General features: G+C 41.6%; 2 protein-coding genes across 4 annotated transcripts in view; one reads left to right on the top strand and one right to left on the bottom strand.

The window, feature by feature from the left end:
• The window catches only part of ak2 (adenylate kinase 2), a 55,649-nt gene extending 55,296 nt beyond the window's left edge, over window positions 1-353 (bottom strand). Inside the window, exon 1 of one of the 2 annotated variants that reach the window (XM_068011400.1) lies at window positions 103-353. In XM_068011400.1, the coding sequence (XP_067867501.1) occupies window positions 103-201 (99 nt within the window). In that variant the 5' untranslated portion in view covers window positions 202-353. The remainder of the gene's footprint in view (window positions 1-102) is intronic. The other variant, XM_068011401.1, reaches the window with a different exon arrangement.
• The window catches only part of pdia6 (protein disulfide isomerase family A, member 6), a 29,389-nt gene continuing 7,899 nt past the window's right edge, over window positions 274-21,763 (top strand). Inside the window, exons 1-6 of one of the 2 annotated variants that reach the window (XM_068011398.1) lie at window positions 274-450; window positions 13,232-13,370; window positions 15,787-15,844; window positions 16,541-16,667; window positions 17,881-17,987; window positions 19,943-20,073. In XM_068011398.1, coding sequence (XP_067867499.1) covers window positions 285-450; window positions 13,232-13,370; window positions 15,787-15,844; window positions 16,541-16,667; window positions 17,881-17,987; window positions 19,943-20,073 — 728 coding nt within the window. In that variant the 5' untranslated portion in view covers window positions 274-284. Of the gene's footprint in view, window positions 451-10,759; window positions 10,988-13,231; window positions 13,371-15,786; window positions 15,845-16,540; window positions 16,668-17,880; window positions 17,988-19,942; window positions 20,074-21,763 lie in introns of those variants that run through there. The other variant, XM_068011399.1, reaches the window with a different exon arrangement.

The raw sequence follows: 21,763 nt of genomic DNA, 5'->3' as shown, positions 1-21,763 counted from the left end.
TTCCCTCCCTCCCCCTCTCACACTCTCCCATCTCGCTCGCACACATACACTGTCTCTCTCTCTCTCCCACTCCCTCCCTCAACCCCCTCCAATCTCACTCACCTGTGTGCCTTTCCCTGCCCCGGGGGGCCCCAGCAGAATGGCCCTGATCCCCCGCTGGACATGTTTCACCTTTAGTTCCTCGTCAACTCCCGGACTCATGTTTAATTTCACGTTAGGTGAGCTTTTCAACAGACAGCAAACTAGCGCTCAGGTCACAGCGCTTCCTCCTGGCTTCGCACGCGATGGGCGGCACGAGCAGCGCTGTCGGTTGGTCACTCGCGCGCCGTCAATGTCATTCCCATTTGGCGCTTGTTTTTGCAGCAAGAGGAAATTGCGTTGAAAGCGAGCGCCAAGGTTCCCTGCACCAAATGTTCGCTACTTATGCATACAACTCCCAGACATTGCTTTGTAAGTTGCTTGATTTTAACTCCTTGCAGAATATTCAGTGTAGTTCTCTATTATGGTAACTGCTAACTCACTGTCGGGCCGCAGTAAATACCCTCTCACTATTTTTTTGTCGTGCGAAACTTTGGGCTGTGTGATGGGGTTAATCATCTCTTCGAGTTTTCAGGAATTATAGATTAAATCTTTTAGCCACTGCCCAAGCAACCTGGTTGAAAATCCCAGGGGCAATAAAGAAATATGAATTTTCCATTTTTAAACACTTTCATTTTTTAATTATAAAAATTAAGCAAAGGCTGTTTGAGTGGTTGAGGTGGCTGGAGAATAGGGGCTATCTGGTGAAACTGCCAGGATTCTGATCAGGCAGACTCAACACCCTTCATAGAGCACAGGCAAAGACATGAAGGAGAAACCAACAATTTTTAAAGGATTAACGAGAGATTGCAAATCCCGTCTGAATTAGTTTTCTATGTTGGGATACACTTCTAAAACATAGTGACTAATTAGAAGTGTTGAACTTTATTCTTTAGTATTTTACTTAAACACTGAATTGTTTTCATACTTAATTTGCTGTTATTCTTCTTTGGCCTCCTTGTCTCAAGAGACAATGGGTAAGCGCCTGGAGGTGGTCAGTGGGTTGTGGAGCAGTGCCTGGAGTGGCTATAAAGGCCAATACTAGAGTGACAGACTCTTCCACAGGCGCTGCAAATAAAATTGGTTGTCGAGGCTGTTACGCAGTTTGCTCTCCCCTTGCGCTTCTGTCTTTTTTCCTGCCAACTGCTAAGTCTTTTCAACTCGCCACACTTTAGCCCCGCCTTTATGGCTGCCGCCAGCTCTGGCGATCGCTGGCAACTGACTCCCACGACTTGCGATCAATGTCACAGGACTTCATGTTGCATTTGCAGACGTCTTTAAAGCGGAGACATGGACGGCCGGTGGGTCTAATACCAGTGGCGAGCTCGCTGTACAATGTGTCCTTGGGGATCCTGCCATCTTCCATTCGGCTCACGTGGCCAAGCCATCTCAAGCGCCGCTGACTCAGTAGTGTGTATAAGCTGGGGATGTTGGCCGCCTCGAGGACTTCTGTGTTGGAGATGCGGTCCTGCCACCTGAAGCCAAGGATTCTCCGGAGGCAGCGAAGATGGAATGAATTGAGACGCCGCTCTTGGCTGACATACGTTGTCCAGGCCTCGCTGCCGTAGAGCAAGGTACTGAGGACACAGGCTTGATACACTCGGACGTTTGTGTTCCGTGTCAGTGCGCCATTTTCCCACACTCTCTTGGCCAGTCTGGCCATAGCAGTGGAAGCCTTTCCCATACGCTTGTTGATTTCAGCATCGAGAGACAGGTTACTGGTGATAGTTGAGCCTAGGTAGGTGAACTCTTGAACCACTTCCAGAGCGTGGTCGCCGATACTGTTTAATGGAGCATTTCTGATGTCCTGTCCCATGATGTTCGTTTTCTTGAGGCTGATGGTTAGGCCAAATTTGTTGCAGGCAGCCACAAACCTGTCGATGAGACTCTGCAGACACTCTTCAGTGTGAGATGTTAATGCAGCATCGTCAGCAAACAGGAGTTCCCTGATGAGGACTTTCCGTACTTTGGTCTTCGCTCTTAGGCTGGCAAGGTTGAACAACCTGCCGCCTGATCTTGTGTGGAGGAAAATTCCTTTTTCTGAAGACTTGAACACGTGTGAGAGCAGCAGGGAGAAGAAAATCCCAAACAATGTGGGTGCGAGAACACCTGCTTCAATGGGTGCTTGGAGCTCAGGGCCATTGCCCAAAAAGCGGACTACAACACCGCACCAAACAGCACGAAAAAAGGAAAGAAGGTACCAGCCCTTCGTTTTGCAAGCTGGAACGTCAGAACTATGTGTCCTGGCCTGATGGAAGACCTTACACAAATCAACGATTTTCGGAAGACCGCCATCATTAACAACGAGCTCAGTCGACTCAATGTGGACATTGCAGCACTTCAGGAGACACGCCTCCCTGCGAGCGGATCTCTAACAGAGCAAGACTACACCTTCTTCTGGCAGGGTAGGGATCCTGAAGAACCAAGACAGCATGGAGTGGGCTTCGCCATCAGAAACTCTTTGCTCAGCATGATAGAGCCACCCTCAAATGGCTCAGAATGCATACTGTCCATCTGACTGCTCACCGGCTCTGGTCCAGTACACCTACTCAGCATCTATGCTCCAACACTCTGCTCCGCACCTGAAGATAAAGACCAGTTCTATGAGGAACTCCATAATATCATTAGTAGCATCCCCAATACCGAACACCTGTTCCTGCTGGGGGACCTTAATGCCAGGGTTGGGGCCAACCATGACTCATGGCCCTCCTGCCTTGGGCGCTATGGTGTTGGAAGGATGAATGAGAATGGACAGAGACTGCTTGAGTTGTGTACCTATCATGACCTCTGCATCACCAACTCATTCTTTCATACTAAACCCTGTCACCAGGTTTCTTGGAGGCACCCAAGATCACGTTTTTGGCACCAGCTGGACCTCATCGTCATAAGGCAAGCCTCCTTAAACAGTGTTCAAATCACACGCAGCTTCCACAGTGCGGACTGCGACACCGACGTCTCCTTGATGTGCAGCAAAGTTAGACTCAAACCAAAGAAGCTGCATCACTCCAAGCAGAAGGGCCACCGGCGCATCAACACGAGTAGAATTTCTTATCCACAGCTGTTACAAAAATTTCTAAATTCACTTGAAAAAGCCCTTCAAAACGCTCCCACAGGGGATGCAGAGACCAAGTGGGCCCACATCAGAGACGCCATCTATGAGTCAGCCATGGCAAACGTGTGAAGCGGAATGCAGACTGGTTTCAATCTCATTTTGAAGAGCTGGAACCTGTCATAGCCGCTAAGCGCATTGCATTGTTGAACTACAAGAAAGCCCCCAGCGAGTTAACATCCGTAGCACTTAAAACAGCCAGAAGCACTGCACAAAGAACAGCCAGGCGCTGCGCAAATGACTACTGGCAACACCTATGCAGTCATATTCAGCTGGCCTCACACACCGGAAACATCAGAGGAACGTATGATGGCATTAAGAGAGCTTTTGGGCCAACCATCAAGAAGATAACCCCCCCTCAAATCTAAATCAGGGGACACAATCCTGACCAACGCAAGCAAATGGACCGCTGGGTTGAGCACTACCTAGAACAGTACTCCAGGGAAAATGTTGTCACTGAGACCGCCCTCAATGCAGCCCAGCCTCTACCAGTCATGGATGAGCTGGACGTACAGCCAACAAAATCGGAACTCAGTGATGCCATTGATTCTCTAGCCAGCGGAAAAGCCCCTGGCAAGGACGGCATTACGCCTGAAATAATCAAGAGTGCTAAGCCTGCTATACTCTCAGCACTCTACGAACTGCTTTGCCTGTGCTGGGACGTGGGAGCAGTACCACAGGACATGCGCGATGCCAATATCATCACCCTCTATAAAAACAAAGGTGACCGGAGTGACTGCAACAACTACCGTGGAATCTCCCTGCTCAGCATAGTGGGGAAAGTCTTCGCTCGAGTCGCTTTAAACAGGCTCCAGAATTTGGCCGAGCATATCTACCCTGAGGCACAGTGTGGCTTTCGAGCAAAGAGATCGACCATTGACGTGCTGTTCTCCCTTCGTCAGCTACAGGAGAAATGCCGCGAACAACAGATGCCCCTCTACGTTGCTTTCATTGATCTCACCAAAGCCTTTGACCTCGTCAGCAGACGTCGTCTCTTCAGACTACTAGAAAAGATCGGATGTCCACCAAAGCTACTAAGTATCATCACCTCATTCCATGATAATATGAAAGGCACATTTCAGCATAGCGGCGCCTCATCAGACCCCTTTCCTATCTGAGTGGCTGTTATTCACAGTAAAGAATTCAGTACGCTGCCCAAAATGTTGAGACCTGCCAGTTCTTCTAAGAACTCCTTTTTCAAGGAAACTGCTCTTTACAGAGCAAATTCACATGGTGTAAAGTGGCCTTACTCAATGTTCTATTTTCCTTTTCTGGCGGCAGTCTGAAATTCAATTCTGTTGAAAATTTTAGAGCTTACAATAGAATGAAAATAGTACATTGAAGCTAAATGTCCATAGTTGGAATTTATTGTGAAACCCATTCTCAGAAGTCAGAATGCTGGATGATTGTATGACAGTGCATTGAACAGCTGACCTAAGTAAATTACAACCAAATGTAAAATGTTTATAAATATGGATTGGAAAAGGCTGTTGCTCTCTCATTGGTAGATTCAGACTGGTAAGGAAGTAGCCTTCTTTATCACAGGTCAGGCAGTAGCCTTCACTAATACTGCAAGTTCAGATGTAATTCAAAACACTGCAACCAACATAACAAACAGCAACTTGAGAGCACAGATGGCAGAGAAGATCACAGAGGTAGCAGCATCAAGTGAAGAAACTCAACTAAGTTCTGATGAACTGTCATCAACCAGAAACATTAACTCTGCTTTTTTTCTCCACAGATGCTGCCTGACTTGCTGAGTATTTCCAGCATTTTCTATTCTTGTTTCGGATTTCCAGCATCCACAATACTTTGCTTTTGTGAACTCAACTAAATGTGGTGACAATGATCAGAATGGGAGCAGATTCGATCCAAAAGATGATGATTGCACAATGTTCAGCACTATTCGCGACTCATACGAAGTAGGAGCAGGAGTTGACTCTCCAGTCCCTCGAGTCTGCTCCGCCATTCTATAATATCATGACATCTGTTTGTGGGCACAATTCCACTTTCCTGCCTACCCCTGATGTTAAACCTCAGAAAGCTTGTTATGAAAGGATAATGCTGGAGCCTGTCTTTACTCAGTTTCACATTTATTGTGCAGACTAAAAGGATTATAAACATATAACTCCTCACTCAAAGCCCCCCACCAGTCTCAGTGAGTGTCTGCTTATAAGTGCTCAAGTAAGACCCCAATTAACAACTCCATCTGCATATAATCAAACAATTTATACACAATTAACAGATTAACACCCAATACCCTTTTTCTGTCAAGATTCTATCTACCTCTGGCTTAAAAACATTCAATGACCCTGCCTTCACTGCTCTCCGGGGAAGAGAGTTCCACAGACTCACAACCCTCTGAGAGAAAAAAAATTCCTCATCTCTGTCTTAAATGGGAGATCCCTTATTTTTAAACTGTGTCCCCTAGTTCTAGTCTCGCCCATAATGGAAGTATCCTTTCAACATCCACCCTGTCAAGTCCCCTCATGATCTATATGCTTCAGTAAGATCACCTCTCATCCTTCTAAACTCCAATGAATACAGACCCAACCTTTCCTCTAGGATAACTCTCTCATCCCAGGAATCAGTCAAGTGAACCTTCTCTGAACAGCTTCCAATGCAATTATAACCTTAAGTAAGGAGACCAAAACTGTACACAGTACTCTAGATGTGGTCTCACCCTGTACAACTGTAGCAAAAATCTCTTATAGTCCATTCCCCTTGCAATAAACGACAACATTACATTTTCCTTCTTAATCACTTGCTGTACTTGCATACTAACATTTTGTGTTTCCTGTACTAGGACATCCAGATCCCTCTGCATCTGAGTTCTGCAATCTCTCTCCATTTAAATAATATGTTGCTTTTCTTTTTTTCTGGCCAAAGTGGACAAATTCACACTTTCCCACATTATACTCCATCTGCCAAATCTTTGCCCTCTCACTTAACCATCTATATCCCTTTGTAGACTCCTTATGTCCTCCTCACAACTTACTCTCCTACCAATCTTTGTATCTTCAGCAAATTTAGCAACTATACATTCTGTCCCTTCATCCAAGTCATTGATATAGATTGTAAATAGTTGAAGCCCCAGCACTGATCCCTGTGGCACTCCACGAATTACAGCTTGCCAATCTGAAAACGACCCATTTATGCCAACTCTCTGTTTCCTGTTAGTTAACCAATCCTCCTTCCATGCTAATATGTTACCACCTATACAATGGGCTCTTATTTTGTTCAGTAACCTTTGATGTGGCACCTTGTCAAATACCTTCTGGAAATCCAGGTACACCCCATCCACAGGTTCCCCTTTATCCACGTTGCTTGTTACTTCCTCAAAGAACTCTAATAAATTAGTCAAACACGATTTCCCCTTCACAAAAGCTTGTTGACTCTGCCTGATTGAATTGAGATTTTCTAAATGACCTGCTATAACTTCTTTAATAATAGATTCCAGCATTTTCCCTATGACAGATGTTCAGCTAACTGGCCTGGAGTTTCCTTCTTTCTGTCTTCCTCCTTTCTTGAATAGCGGAGTTACATTTGCTGTCTTCCAATCTGATGGGACCTTTCCAGAATTTAGAGAATTTTGGAAAGTTAAAACCAATGCATCCACTATCTCAGTAGTCACTTCTTTTAAGACCCTAGGATGAAGTCCATCAGGACTTGGGGACTTGTTAGCCTCTAGTTCTAATAATTTTGTCAGTACCCTTTCCCTGATGATGGTAATTGTTTGAAGTTCCTCCCTCTCTTTCAACTCTTGATTCACAATTATTTCTGGGATGTTACTTGTATCCTCTACAGTGAAGACAGGTGCAAAAAATCTGTCCATTTCATCCACCATTTCCTTATTTTCCATATGAATTCCCCAGACTCACTTTCTAGAGGACCAACACTCACTTTACTTACGCTTTTCCTTTTTAAATACCTGTAGAAACTCTTACAATCTGTTTTTATATTTCTAGCTAGTTTTCTCTTGTACTCTTAATTTCTCACTCATTATTTTTTTCGTCATTCTTTGCTGTTTTATATATTCTGTCCAATCTTCTGTCCTGCCAACTATTCTTTGCTGAATGTACCATTTTCTTTCAGCTACTGAAGCAGTCTTGTGTCCGTATGCAAGACCCGGACCACATTTAGGCTTGGGCTGATAAGTGGCAAGTTATATTCGCGCCACACACATGCCAGGCAATGACCATCTCAAAAAAGAGACAATCCAACCATCTCCCCTTGACATTCAATGGCATTACCATCGCTGAATCCCCCACTATCAACATCGTGGGGGTTACCATTGACCAGAAACTGAACTGGACCAGCTATATAAGTACTGTGGCTACAAGAGCAGGTTAGAGGCCGGGAATTCTCCCGACTCCCCAAAGCCTGTCCACCATCAACGAGGACCAAGTCAGGAGTGTGATGGAATACAGCTCCAACAATGATGAGTGCAGCTCCAACAATGCTCAACAAGCTCGACACCATCCAGGACAAAGCAACCCGCTTGATTGGTACCTCATCCACCACTGACGCACAGTGGCAGCAGCGTTTACCATCTACAAGATGCACTGCAGCAACGCACCAAGGCTCCTTCGACAGCACGTTCCAAACCCATGACCTCTACCACCTAGAAGGACAAGGGCAGCAGATGCATGGGTACACCACCACATGCAAGTTCCCCTCCAAGCCACACACCATCCTGACTTGGAACTATATCGCCGTTCCTTCACTGTCACTGGGTCAAAATCCTGGAACTCCCTTCCTAACAGCACTGTGGGTGCACATACACCATATAGGAATATAGGAAATAGGAGCAGGAGTAGGCCATTCAGCCCATCTGCCATTCAAGCTGATCATCTACCTCTATGCCATTTTTCCCCACTATCCCCCTGTACCTTGATGTCATTAGTATCTAGAAATCTTATCAATTTCTGTCTTGAACGTGCTCAATAATTGAGCTTCCACAGCCCTAGGGTAGAAAATTCCAAAGATTCACCACCCTCTGTTTCAAGAAATTCCTCCTCATCTCAGTCTTAAATGGCCTGCCCCTTATTCTGAGACTGTGTCCACTGGTTTTAGACTCATTAGCCAGAGGAAACATCCTATCCACAGCTACCCTGTCATGCCCTGTAAGAATTTTGTAAGTTTCAATGAGATCACCCCTCATTCTTCAAAACTCTGGAGAATACAGGCCCAGTTTGTGCAATCTCTCCCTTTACGACATTCCCGCCATCCCAGGGAAGTAGCCTGGTGAACCTCTGTTGCACTCCCTCTTTGTCAAGTACATCCTTCCTTAGATAAGGAGACCAAAAGTGTACACAATACTCCAGATGCGGTCTCACCAAGGCTCTATACAATTGCAACAAGATATCTTTATTCCTGTACTCAAATTCCCTTGCAATGAAGGCCAATATACCATTTGCCTTCCTGCAGCAGTTCAAGAGGCAGTTCACCACCACCAATTAGGGATGGGCGATAAATTTTGGCCTAGCCAGCAACGCCCACATCCCTTGAAAGATTTTTTAAAAAGGGAAGCACTAGCAAGGCAATAACAAGAGTATGAGCTTCGATTTCTAGTGTCCTGATAGTTTCATGATTGTCAAGACTAAGTAGTGCACTGAGTGTTCCCAAGAGTTAAACCTGTGATGTTTGGAATGATTTAGAATCCTGCTCCATGGAAACGTTTATCAGAAAATCATTATGTTTACACATGGTTCTGCTTGAACTGTAAGTGATTTTATCATCCATGACCTTCTCTCTTGTGGCACACAGATCTGGCACCAGGTCCTATACTATTGAGTAAGCCTACATATGAAGAATGGTTAGTTGGGTAAGGAATTAGGAAGGATGTGTTGTCAACACTCATTAAATCATACACAAGCAATTGGTACCTTTTAAGGAACTGAGGGTAAAGGTAGAAAAAAGCATATCTATGGAGCTTAATTACCTATCTATTAACACATGCTAAACCAGAGCATCCCTTATTTAGAAACTTGTTCCTCTTCAGTAGTGATCTATGGCCTAGGTTTAAAGCATACATTAGTTCCTTCTACTAGAGCTGAGAGGATATATGTATCGGGAAAGGCTGAACAGGCTGGACTCTTTAGAAAAGAGAAGGCTGGGATCTGAAGGCCAAGTTCTTCAAGATTATGTAACAGTTTGTTAGGGTAGAAGTAGAGAAAATGTTTCTATTTGTGGGGGTGTCCAAACTAGAGTTCATAAATGTCACAAAAGCAAATACTTTTGCTGGATATCTAAAAAAAAAATCGAGTTCCATCCCAATCTAATCTTGGCCTACACTGTTGACATGAAACTTGAATAGCAACTCATCTTTCTGGACTCAACAATTTCAAATCATAACACTGATCTGATTTTTCAGACAGCAGGTGCTGGTAATGGTTCTACTGTTGCCATTTACAGCTCCTCGAGACCCAAACAAAAGCAAAATACTCCAGATACTGGAATTCCAAAATAGAAACAGAAAATACCGGAAATACTCAGCAGGTCTGGCAGCCTCTGAGGAGAGAGAAATAATCACTGTTTCAGGTCTGTGACCTTTCATTAAAACTTTCCACTAGATCCATCTTTTGTTCATGACAGATTATCTGGTTATTATCACATTGCTGTTTGTGGAAGCTTGCGATGCACAAATTGTCTGTTGTATTTCCTCCATTGTACCAGTGACTACACTTCAAAAGTACTTCATTGGCTTTAAAGTGCTTTGGGATGCTCTGAGGCTGGCGGGCAGCCATAAAGGCGGGGCTAAAGTGTGGCGAGTCGAAGAGACTTAGCTGTTGACAGAAAAAAAGACAGAAGCGCAAGGGGAGAGCCAACTGTGTAACAGCCCCGACAACCAATTTTATCTGCAGCACCTGTGGAAAAGTTTGTCACTTTAGAATTGGCCTTTATAGCTGCTTCACAAACCACTGACCACCTCCAGGCACTTACCCATTGTCGCTCGAGACAAGGAGGCCGAAGAGGCTGTAAACAGTGCTACACAAATACCAGTTTGTTTTCTTTCATTACTTGACTCATCATCACCCTTCTGTCATTCAATCACCCCATCACAGACCTCCTCTTTTGTTCTTCCCTGCCTTTGTACTTGTTTAGATATATTTGCATCTCTGACTTTTTCCAGTTCTGGACAAAGGTCATTGACCTGAAACGTTAACTCTGCTTCTCCCTCCACAGATGCTGCCTGACCTGCTGAGTATTTCCAGCATTTTCTGTTTTTTAGGTCACAAGTATAAGATACTCTCTAGCAAATCCAATAAGGGAATTCAGGAGAAAAGGGTATAAGGATGTGCAAGTAACTACCACAAGGTGTACAAAAGCAAAATACTGCGGATGCTGGAAATCTGAAATAAAAACTGAAAATTCTGGAAACACTGAGAAGGCTCCATATAAATGTTGCGTGGACTGTATACCCGGTTATATGTCCCTGTACTGTGAGCTCCCTGGTGACACTGACCCGCATTAGCAGCGGTGCTGATGACACGTGTCCGTCTCGGGATTGGTCACGTCAGTTTGAACCCACGCTGAGGTCACGAGGGGAAATCAGCCAATCAGTGGCGGCCACGGCGCCAGTTGGGCGGATGGGAGCGAGCTGGTCCGCGTTGTGTCTGATTGACTGTCACTGTAACCAGGGCTTTGGAGTTAATCTGGTTGTTTGTTAGTGTTCAGCCGCTAAACAGGGCCTTGGTCTAGAATACGGTCTCGCTTTTTGCAACTAGTTGAATTGAAACGCCTCAGCGGTTAGTATGAAGCCCAGGTGCGGGGAGACGGAGCTGCTTCGTGTGCTCGGTGAGTCTCTGTGCGGTTCAATAGCAGCCCGAACCGGTGCAGCAAGCGGCGGGTTTAATGTCTCGGCTCTTAACATTATAAAGCATCAAATACAGTCATACAAAGCGCTGCTGATTCCTCTCCACTCTGCAGTGCGGACTCGTCTTGCTTTTTCTCCATAAATATTTAGTGACAGGTTGGAATCCTTGCTTGTTCCTTCTCACCTTAGTTACCCATGAAAGTCTGATCTCTGGTAGTTCACTCGAATAGGATGTCAAGGAAATCCTACTGAGACCTTTTTATCTAGATGAAAACAACTTATTTTAAAAGCGATGAACGATATATATTACATCAAAACTTTACTGAAATGATCTTTTGTTTTCCCAACACTCGTTTTACTTGTGTCCCTACTTACATATTGGAGTGGATTATGAAATATGGGTATTCTAGGAAATTAAATCTACACCAGAGACTACTGTGGGCATTGCTGTGCCCTTCGTGATTTATGGTAGTTTCCAATTTGGGGTTAGTTGGTGTAATATTGTGCGGCCGTGAATCCAACTTCTGTTGAAGAGAGTACTCTGGTTGGAAAACTTTATGCAAGTGCAGAGTTCTGCTGCTGTCTGGTAGTTTAAAAATATTCTGATGTTCTGGTTGGGGCATCACTCAAAGCCTTTAAATAATGTTGTAGATTGTCCTCCTGGAATACAATTTAAGTTGGTTTGCTGGCAAACCAAAGTTGTACTTTGTGGTGTCAAATCCAAGTGGTATAGGGTGGCCCTTGAATCCCTCCCTCTTGTACTCTGAAATCTGATCCTGAGTACTTTTTTGTTACTGAAAATAGAAACTGCTTTGTAGTAATGCCAGTGCATTAGCATGACTGCATCTTGAGTTCTTGCTTCAAAAAATGCACTTCTTTGTAAGACGAGAAAATGCAACAGGCATATAAGAATATTTTTTTTAAAAAAAAGAGTAGATTACATGGCCCTTGAGTCTGTTCCGCCATTCAATACAATCATGGTGGATTCACCACTTTCGTGCCTGTTCCCCATGACCATTGGCTATGCAGCTTCCACAGCTCCCAGGGGTAGAGAATTCCAAAGATTCATGACCCTCAGAGAAGAAATTCCTCAACTGAAACTGTTCCCTTGTTTCAACTCCTGGGGAATTTAGAACCTCTCTGGATCTACGCTGTCAAGCCCCTTCAGAATCTCATGTTTCAATAAGATCACCTCACATTCTTCTAAACTAAGCCCAAGCTGCTCAACCTTTCCTCATCCTAGAAATCAACCTAGTGAACCTTCTCTGAACTGCCTCTATTGCAAGTATATCTCTCCTTAAATAAGGAGACTAAAACTGTGCACACGACTGTAGGTATTCACTGGAGTTTAGAAGAGTGAGGGGAGACATGATTGGAGTTTATAAGATCCTGAACAGTCTTGATAAGGTAGATGTGAAAGGATGTTTCCTCCTGTGGGTGAATCCAGAACTAAGGGGCATTGTTTTAAAATTAGGTGTCGCCGTTTTAGGACAGAGATGAAGAGAACATTTTTTGTGAGCGGGTTGTGCGACTTTGGAGCTCTGTGCCTCAGAAGGTGGTGGAGGCAGGGTCATTGAATATTTTTAAGGCGAGGTAGATAGATTCTTGTTAGGCAAGGGAACCAGTTTATTGGGGGTAGATGGGAGTGCTGAATTCGATAAACAGATCAGCCATAATCTCATTGAATGGCGGAGAAGGCTAGAGTGGCCGAATGGCCTACTTCTCTTAACTTGTATGTTCGTATGTGTGGTCTCACCAATGTTCTCTACCATTATAGATACATAAACAGTGGAATGCTAATTAATACTGTTGGGGCTTTATTGGTCTGTCAATGGGTTCTAAGCATTTGAAATGACTGCACAGAGAGACTAAGTGTGCATTGTTATTACTAAATAAGTACTAACTTTGCACTACACAATCTTAGATACACGCACCCAGATAATGAGGGTCACACGAGGAATTTGATACAATTTTTGAATAAGAAACTTTAAAATGTCTTAAACTGCTTCCAGTTTTGCTTTAGATGTGCTTATTTCATTAGAGTTAGCTAAATTATTGCTATATGCAAGAATTGAGTCTTTGCGCTTAAATATTGTTTTAAAATGGCTAGGTCTGCCCAGTTTTTTAAAAAGCTTTGTGGGTGCATAGTTTGGTCCACCTACATTTGCAATAAAGTGCAAAGATTGTTTCAGAATCTAATAACGAATTCCTGTTTTGCTTTGCAGGTGTCTTTGGGTCTTTGCTGATCACTGTCAATGCTCTCTACTCAGCAAGTGATGATGTTGTGGAACTGTCCCAAAGTAACTTCAACAGGGAAGTCGTTCAAAGTGATGAACTCTGGCTAGTGGAGTTCTATGCACCATGGTGAGTCAGGAGAACATAAATTTAATAATTGGGGGTATGCTGCACCTTGATAATTATAGATAGGGCTTGAAAATGAATGGACCAGATCATGGTGAGATGTACATAATACTACTGATGCCTATTGCTTTATAATGAGATAATCAGTGTTTTTGTTCCAACCGCATGTTTAGATTTACTTTGGTTTACAATCTATTTGTCAGGCTTAAGAAAAATGTGTGTATAGGTGAAACTAGCTACCTTTTATCCTAGATACGATTATAGCCAGCCATTTTAAAATGAGCCCTTCAAATGGCATTCTAAATTTTAAATAATTGGTTGTACGTGTTTGGTGCAGACCAAGCAGGAAGCACATGATTAGCTGGATTTAATGTAATTTCAAATACTGTACATCATTTGTAGAAATGGCCATTTTCCCATCAAAACCTGAAATATAAGGAAGTGGAGGAAACCCACATAATGTAGAAGTTGTACCTGAAAGTTTCAATAAGTTCAGACCTAGACATCAGTTTATATGGAATCCAGCCAGATGTATCAGCCAACTTCTTTTAACCTAGTTTTTTTCAGCAATGTCAGGGTAAAATTCTTTATTTCTTCTCTCCCATCTTGCAGTAGTTTAGTAAGCACATGGTATTTTACACAGAGTCTTACAGGACTAGAAAGTGCAAAGTTTTGTTCATGGTCTGCCATGAATTAGCTGATCTGATCTGGGACGTGGTGGGAGCCAAATTTTCAATCAGCATTCCTTGAAAGGACCCTTACTTGAATGCATGCAGGAAAGAGTAGAATCAGGCTCAACAGATCATGTGGTCAAATAGTCTGCCCAAAATTCATGTACATGATATTGTTCAGAGGACCTGAAAAACTAATAGTGCTGCCTGTAGAACCATTCCTCTAATAGAAGCTTCTCCCTTTGAAGAGGAAAGGCAAAGCATCAAAAGAGTAAATTGGGTGATGAAGGGAGCTTCCAAATGAACGTACCTTGCGATGTCTACTTAAGGTTAACAGTATACAAATGGATGAGAAACTTGTTCAGGAAACGCAAGATTTCCATTATTTTGAAACTCATTAATCATGACAAATACTGATAGCATGAAAACACTTTTGTGAGACCTATGTCAGATGGTGTAGTATGAAAGGTTGACTGTATAGGGTATAAACTGGCCCAAAGATGGTAAGTCTTCTTGTGGCTTGTGCATTGAATTCTTTGATAATCAGGACTTTGAGGAAGTGCCAATACATTCTCCTAGACAAATGGATGAACTTATTTAATCATTTCCAGCTGTGATCTGCACAATATTGATTCAGCCATAGCCTCCTACATTTTGAAGACTTAAGCCTCATCTTCTGCCCTTACTGCAAGCTTCCTACCCTTACCACCAACTCCATCCATCTCCCTGGCCACTGCTTCGAGCTTGCAAGTTCCACCTGCCTCTGCATGCCCATCATCCTTTCTGAGCACCTCTGCTTGTTAGCTGAACAATCTTTCCATGGTCAAGGTCACATCAGATGGGTTCTGTATGATGCTTCATTTAAAAAAAAATACTAACTAATACTTTAAAAATTTGCACAAAACTTCAACAAATCACAACAGAAAAAGTGTGGTGTGTATGTATTATATTTATATGTTCACACACACATTTTAAATGCATCAACAGTATGCAGGTATTAGTTCCTTAAAGCATTTCCCCCTTATTTACTCAGTGTTGACATGCTCTTTCCTCAGAGCATATATGACCAGATTGTAACTTGTCATATTAACCTCTGTGCTTATTATAGTGAAGCTGTTAGTAATGGAGAATGATGTCCTTAATAATTTCAGATACCTTTTGTCTGTACTGAGTAAGGCCAGTTCAAGTATGAGTCAGTGCAGAGCAATGCTGGGTTTGTGACTTTGGTATGATGAACATCTACAGATCTTGTCCTTCCACAATTGAATTGTCTGAAAGAGCATTTTGAACTTTATAATACTTGGATGAGGTTGCTAGTTTTTGCAGGATATTCACTGATGGGAGCAAATAGAGGTGATAAATTAAGAGTATTGCACAACAGCAAGACATATTGACTTAAGTGCAATTTTTCCTGTAGCATATCATATCCTCTGCCTTGCTGAGCATGGAGGATCTGCTCCTGTGAAATAAAACACCTGGTACAGAATCCACAATGTTAATGTTGGTTTAAAAATTATCTCAAATTTCCAGAAAGAGATGTATGGATGCACCATTGCCAACTGCATGCAAAAGTACTGGCATTCACAGATCAGCCATATGTGTAACGATAATTGGTCATCTTGAATTGTCCATCTGAACAGTCAGATCTTGGGTTCAGGTGTCCTTTTGAACCTGTAATTATATTAAGGACTTGTTAACAAGCTGAGTCTATATATAACATTTTGTAAAAGATTTTTTTCCTCTTTCAGGTGTGGGCATTGTCAGACTTTGGCCCCAGAGTGGAAGCAAGCTGCATCAGCCTTGAAGGTTGTATTTTTAATTGAAAGTGATTTAACTATGTTTTTGGTGGTTTGCCATAAAGTATTTTTCACTTGTTTTCCTGTTTAAAGACTTAACGTCTTGGAAATTAGCAACTTTAATTTGGTTTAATTTGAATATCTCTTGGTATGCCATTTCTTCTAAGCACAATTATTGACTATTTGGGTAGCTTTAGTTTGAATTGTAAAAAGGCTTGATTGCAGTTTCTAAACATTATTTTTAAACATATTTGCCACTTCCAGCTCTTGCCTTCTAGCATCCCACATCATGCTCTAGCTAAAGACAGGCAAATGTATGCTGTTCTAAGGTACCAATTAGGGTATGCATGAATTTATTTCCCTCTTCCAATTTCTTCAATCTTTGATCAGTGGACCAGCATTTGAACTCACTATTCTGGGAGCTGGCACAAGCAATCTATTCTGTGCTGTCTTTTGCCATTCTGTAATGGCCATCATTTCTTGCTTTTTGTTATTTATTAAACTTTCTAATTCATGGTCTAAAAGTTATTTTAGTATGTTTGTTTCTGATCAACTAGCAGTGTAGTGCTAATTGATGTATTTCTCAGTGTAGGCTGTGATGTACAAAAAAATGTTTTCTGCGCTACAATTTGGGTCTTCATCTGATTGAAAGATGGGACAAAGATGAAGTTAGGACTCTGCTTTATAACTCTTTGTAATATTTCAGGGAATAGTAAAAGTTGGGGCAGTGGATGCAGACAAACATCAGTCTCTTGGTGGACAGTATGGTGTTCAGGGATTCCCAACTATCAAGATATTTGGATTAAATAAGAACAAACCGGATGATTATAATGGTAAGAAATGGTGTGGAGATACCTGGATTCCAAGGGTTCAATTATGAGGAGAGATGCACAAGCTGGGGTTATGGTGCCTGGAATTTACAAGATTAAGGGGTGATTTGATTGAAGTTTAAGATATTATGGGGAACGGATGGGGTAGACGAAGGGAAACTTTGCTGGCTGGGGAGTCTAAGGCCAGGGGGCATAATCTAAAAATTGGAGCCAGACTTTTCAGGAGTGAAATTAGGAAACATTTCTACACGCAAAGGGTTGTAGAAGCCTGGAATTTTCTTTTGCAAACAGCAATTGCTGCTGGATCAATTGTTAATTTTATATCTCTGAGATTGATAGATTTTTGTTATCCAAAGGTATTCAGGGATATGGGACGAAGGCAGGTATATAGTTGCAGATCAGCCATGATTTCATTGAATAAGGGAACAGGGTCAAAGATCTAAATTGCCCATTCCTGTTATTTTCCCTAGAAGGAATGGGGAGCTCTTAGACTGTGCTCATGTGAATGGTTCACTAAAATTTGCCTAAAGTTGATTTTCTGTGGTGCATCCTGTCTGTTAGTGTATTTTAGCATATGTCTATACGTACATAGAAGTAATCAATGGTTCTGACCCAAGTAAAAAGCTCTCTGCTACTGTTAAATTTCTAAAAATATTGGGAAAGCTAAATCTATGTTCTATAGAATAGCTAACCTCTATCTTAAAACTGAGCTGTAACTGTATGACCAAATTGAAGAAAAAAATCATAAAAGAAATAAGGGTTCACATTTTGAGAAGTATGTGCTATATTTCTAATTTAATTCATATTGAGATATTTAATTTTCTGGAAAAATGTTGATTGTGGAAGATTGGCTGTAAATAAATTTAGTGCTGCTGTAAAGTTTAACAGCCCATGGTGAACTGAAATTTCAAGGGGGAGATGGTGGGGTAGTGGTAATGTCACTGGACTAGTAATCCAAAGGCCCAGTCTAATGCTTCTGAGGACATGGGTTCAAATCCCACTAAGGCTGATGGAATTCAAATTCAATTACTTAATAGAAAAAATCTGCAATTGAGAGCTAGTAATGGTGCCATGAAGCTATCAGTTATCAAGGGTAATTGGAGATGGGCAAGAAATGCTGGTCTTGTCAATGACACCCAAATTCCATGAAATAATTTTTTTAATAAATCTAAGACATTTTCAGATTGTCAATGATGCTGATTGTCTTTATATACAGGTGCCAGATCAGCCCAAGGAATCACTGATGCAGCCATTAACTCTTTAAGGTCAATAGTCCGGGATAGACTTGGAGGCAAGAGCAGCTCAAGTTCTTCTGGAAAAAAGGTAAAGTCCTTAAATGGTTACTAGATCTTAAAGGAAGCACTGGAAACCTGCTAAGTATCTAATGCCGTGTTTGCTTTGGTATATGTACTGATCAGCTCTCTTGCGGAGCATCACTGATGAGAATTTTGTTTATCTTAATAAGCAAATCTAAAGCCAACAAGAGAATGTCTGTAGAGGGGCAGGACATCTGTTAGTACAGTGATAACTATGTTGCCTAAGAATGAGCATGAACCAACAGCCACTTAAGCAAGCTCAGTCTTCTGTTGTGACATGACTGAGTGAGGAAGAAGACACAAGTTCTTGCTTTTTGTTTTTCACCCTGACCCTTCTCCTCCAGTTCTTTCCAAAATCAAATGTTTAATTGGGAGAGGGATCGATTGCACTTAAAGAATTTGAAATGCGGAGCATGATTATTAATCCATTGGCTTTCTCACAATTTGAATGTTGTGATTTTAATTTCAGATATACCTACCTGCATATTGTCTCAGTGGTTATGCTGAACTGTTTTATATTTTATCCATGTACTGGTCAGCTCTTTTCAAGCTTATATTTGTTTTGTGTTGTGCCTGTTGTCTTTCCTAAAATAAAATTGGGCTCCAGATCCTCTGGATCTAACTTTACACTGTCAGTCGCATAGTGTAAAACCCATTGCTGGATTGGGCCAATTTTCTCCTGCAGTACTCTTTGTTTTCAATCTGGAGCAGTGATTGTACTGGATTTATTGTGACTGAAAAAGAAGTAAAAGAGGGCTTTGAATTATTCACCTCTAAGTCTCTGCTGGGTATGGTTTTGTTACCTGACTTAATTTACTCTCATTCTATTTTTTTCCCTTTTTATCAACTTTTTGGTTGCCCTTTGCTGGTTTCGAAAACTCTCCCAATCCTCAGACTTACTTCTACTTCTTTGCAACATTATAAGCCTCTTTTAATCTAATACTATCCTTAACTTCCCCAGAAAGGCACAGATGGATCTTTCTCGTTGAGTTTTTGGTTTTTTAATGGAACATATTTTAGCTGAACATTTTGAATCATTTTTAAAAAATGTTTCCCACTGTTTATTTACCACCGTACCTTTTGGTCTCTTTACCCAGTCAACCTTAACCAGCTCCTCCTCATACTTATGTAATTGGCTTTAAGTTTAAGATTATTGTTTTGGACTTGATTATGTCACACTGAAACTTAATATGGAATAAACTATAGATAGAGGCAATATAAAGGAGGGTAGAACCTATTGCAGATATTGTTACTGATTCTCTGTGGTAGTGAGCATGAATTTCATTTTAAAATCCTCTTTTTTTTAAATTGATAAATAGGAAAAAGGTTCTACATAAATTGGATTAACCCCTTGACCAGGCTGATTCTAAGCCTGTGCTGTCATTAGAGGTCAAAATTAATTAGCGCTATGGTGGATAGATTTGAGAAACACCATCTTCAGAAGGGGTCAATTCAAATTCTCGGCCTTTTTTCAGCATGCTGACAATCTCCATTTATTCCTATGAATCTGCTCTTAAGTTTCCAATGTTTTAATATTTGGCTAGATTAGAAGTTTGGCAAAACCTATTTGAGTAGCATTGATCATAATTGAGTTTGGCACAATATTGATGTGTGAAATATTAAAAGTTTTGCAGCTTGGCCTGTTAATGCCAACTGCACAGAGGTATCCAGGTTTAAGTAAACCGAAAACTACCAAAATGTTGACCAACTAATATAGATACTTGTTGAAAATGATCTGTCAATCATTTTGTTATTTCTTGTAGTAGTGTAATTCACAGCCTAATAGGGCATAAGATCAGGAAAATGTCCATTAGTCAACTGTGGAACAGCAGCAGCCTCAACTTGATCTCTTATTTTCTGTTACCAAAGCATTCACTTTAGGTTGGTGGGTGAAGAAAAGAGAAACATTCACTTGCCAAGCTCCTGCATTCTTCAGTTTTAACTGTTGTCCCCTGGTTACAGAGCACTGGCAGTGGATCTGGTAAAAAAGATGTGATCGATTTGACTGATGATACCTTTGATGAAAATGTGATTGGCAGCAGTGACATTTGGATGGTGGAGTTCTATGCGCCATGGTGTGGGCATTGCAAGAGGTATCTAATTATTTTTCCAAAATACATTGGGGAGAGATGTGCTATTGATGTACTGATGGGTGTGAATACTGAAGTGGCAAGATCCGAAGGAATTTGCATTCAGGACGTAAACTTTTTTTTTCTGATTCAGATCATTTCAAGTTGATGACTTGTTCTTGCATACTAAAGTGGCAAGTCGGTATTTAAGTTAAATATTTTCAAGTCAGATCATTTAGTTTATTGGAGGCCTTTTCCCAGTAATATGAATATCTCTTCAGAGTGTATTTCAAAATGGTATTAGGTTCCACTCGTGCTGTGACATATTGACCAGAACCATCACTTCAGTTTCACTTTCAGTGTCTATAAATTTTTTTTCTTTGCAGTGGCTCAGTTGGCAAAAGGCTTGTAGTTTGATTCTCAGTCTGTGTACCAGGTTAGTTGCTGTTGGTAGGGGTGCTACAAAGGTATGGTAGTATAATGGTTATGTTACTGGACTAGTAATTCAGAGACTTGGACTAATAATCCAGGGACACGAGTTCAAATACCACGATGATAGCTGGGGAATTTAAGTTCAGTTAAATAAAATCTGGAAGTAAGAGAAAAGCTAGTATCAGTAATGGTGGCCATGAAACTACTGGATTGTCGTTAAAAACCCAGCTGGTTCACTCATGTCCTTTAGGGAAGGAAACCTGCCTTCATTACCTGATAAGGCATGTGTGTGACCCCCAGAGCCACAGTAACATGGTTTACTTTTAACTTCATTCTGAAATGGCCTAGCAAGCCACTTAGTTGTCACTATCACCTTTTCTGGGCAATTAGGGGTGGGCAATAAATACTGGCCTTGCCAGATGCCCAAATTCTGTGAATGAATTAAAAAAAAACTCAACTCCCGAGTTAAAACTTTTCTAGGGTTCATAGCCAATTCTGTCAGAAAGCATGTTTGGATATATGTTAAGGGAAATTGGGGCCGGGCAATAAATGCTGACCTTGTCAGTGACTTTCACATCTCATTTAACGAATATATTTTTTTTAAAAATCTGGTGAGGAAAGGCTTGGTTTTGATGCGCTCTACAGTTGAATAGACTGCCAACACTTGATTTTGACAGAAGAAGAATGGCTGCTTGTTTTATCTACTGGAGAGCAACGTTTGCCTATAAAACTGGTTTCAGCAAGGAGACATTCATCTTGAGAGAGATGGGATGAAAATTAGTTGGAGTGGGAAGATAATTCTGTTTGGATTTGCTTTATTGCAACAAAAGATTTCATAAGTAAAACGTAAAAGTTAATGATTCTGTGCATTTGCATGTAGGCCAAAATGAAACAACTGCATTCCTCTAGATTATCATTTTACATTATCCTGTACTAGTGCAGTACTGTCCATTATGTTAGCTACTATCCTCGTCTGGCTAATGGGGAATCTAGATGTAGCTACTTGCATTTCTGATTAAATTTAAAAGAATTGAGTACTAGACACTGTCGTTCGGCTTATGATGTCAATACACATTTGTGCAATCTACTCATGGTACTTCAACTGTTTTGTTTGGTGAAATGGTAGGGTGAAAGTGTGCAAATGTTTATGATCATTTAGTGTTTTACTTTCTCTGTGTATCCAGACAAAGTACAGTTAACCTGTATTGTGAGTGGACATAAGGTGTTCCCTACTAAATTAGTGCATGTGGCTAAAATGGTGTTAGCGTAGCCTTACCTGTGG

This window comes from Heterodontus francisci, chromosome 31, assembly GCF_036365525.1.
Source record: "Heterodontus francisci isolate sHetFra1 chromosome 31, sHetFra1.hap1, whole genome shotgun sequence".
Classification (NCBI taxonomy): Eukaryota; Metazoa; Chordata; class Chondrichthyes; order Heterodontiformes; family Heterodontidae; genus Heterodontus; species Heterodontus francisci.
The sequence above is the reverse complement of the archived record's forward strand: the minus strand, read 5'-3'. Positions and strand labels throughout refer to the sequence as shown.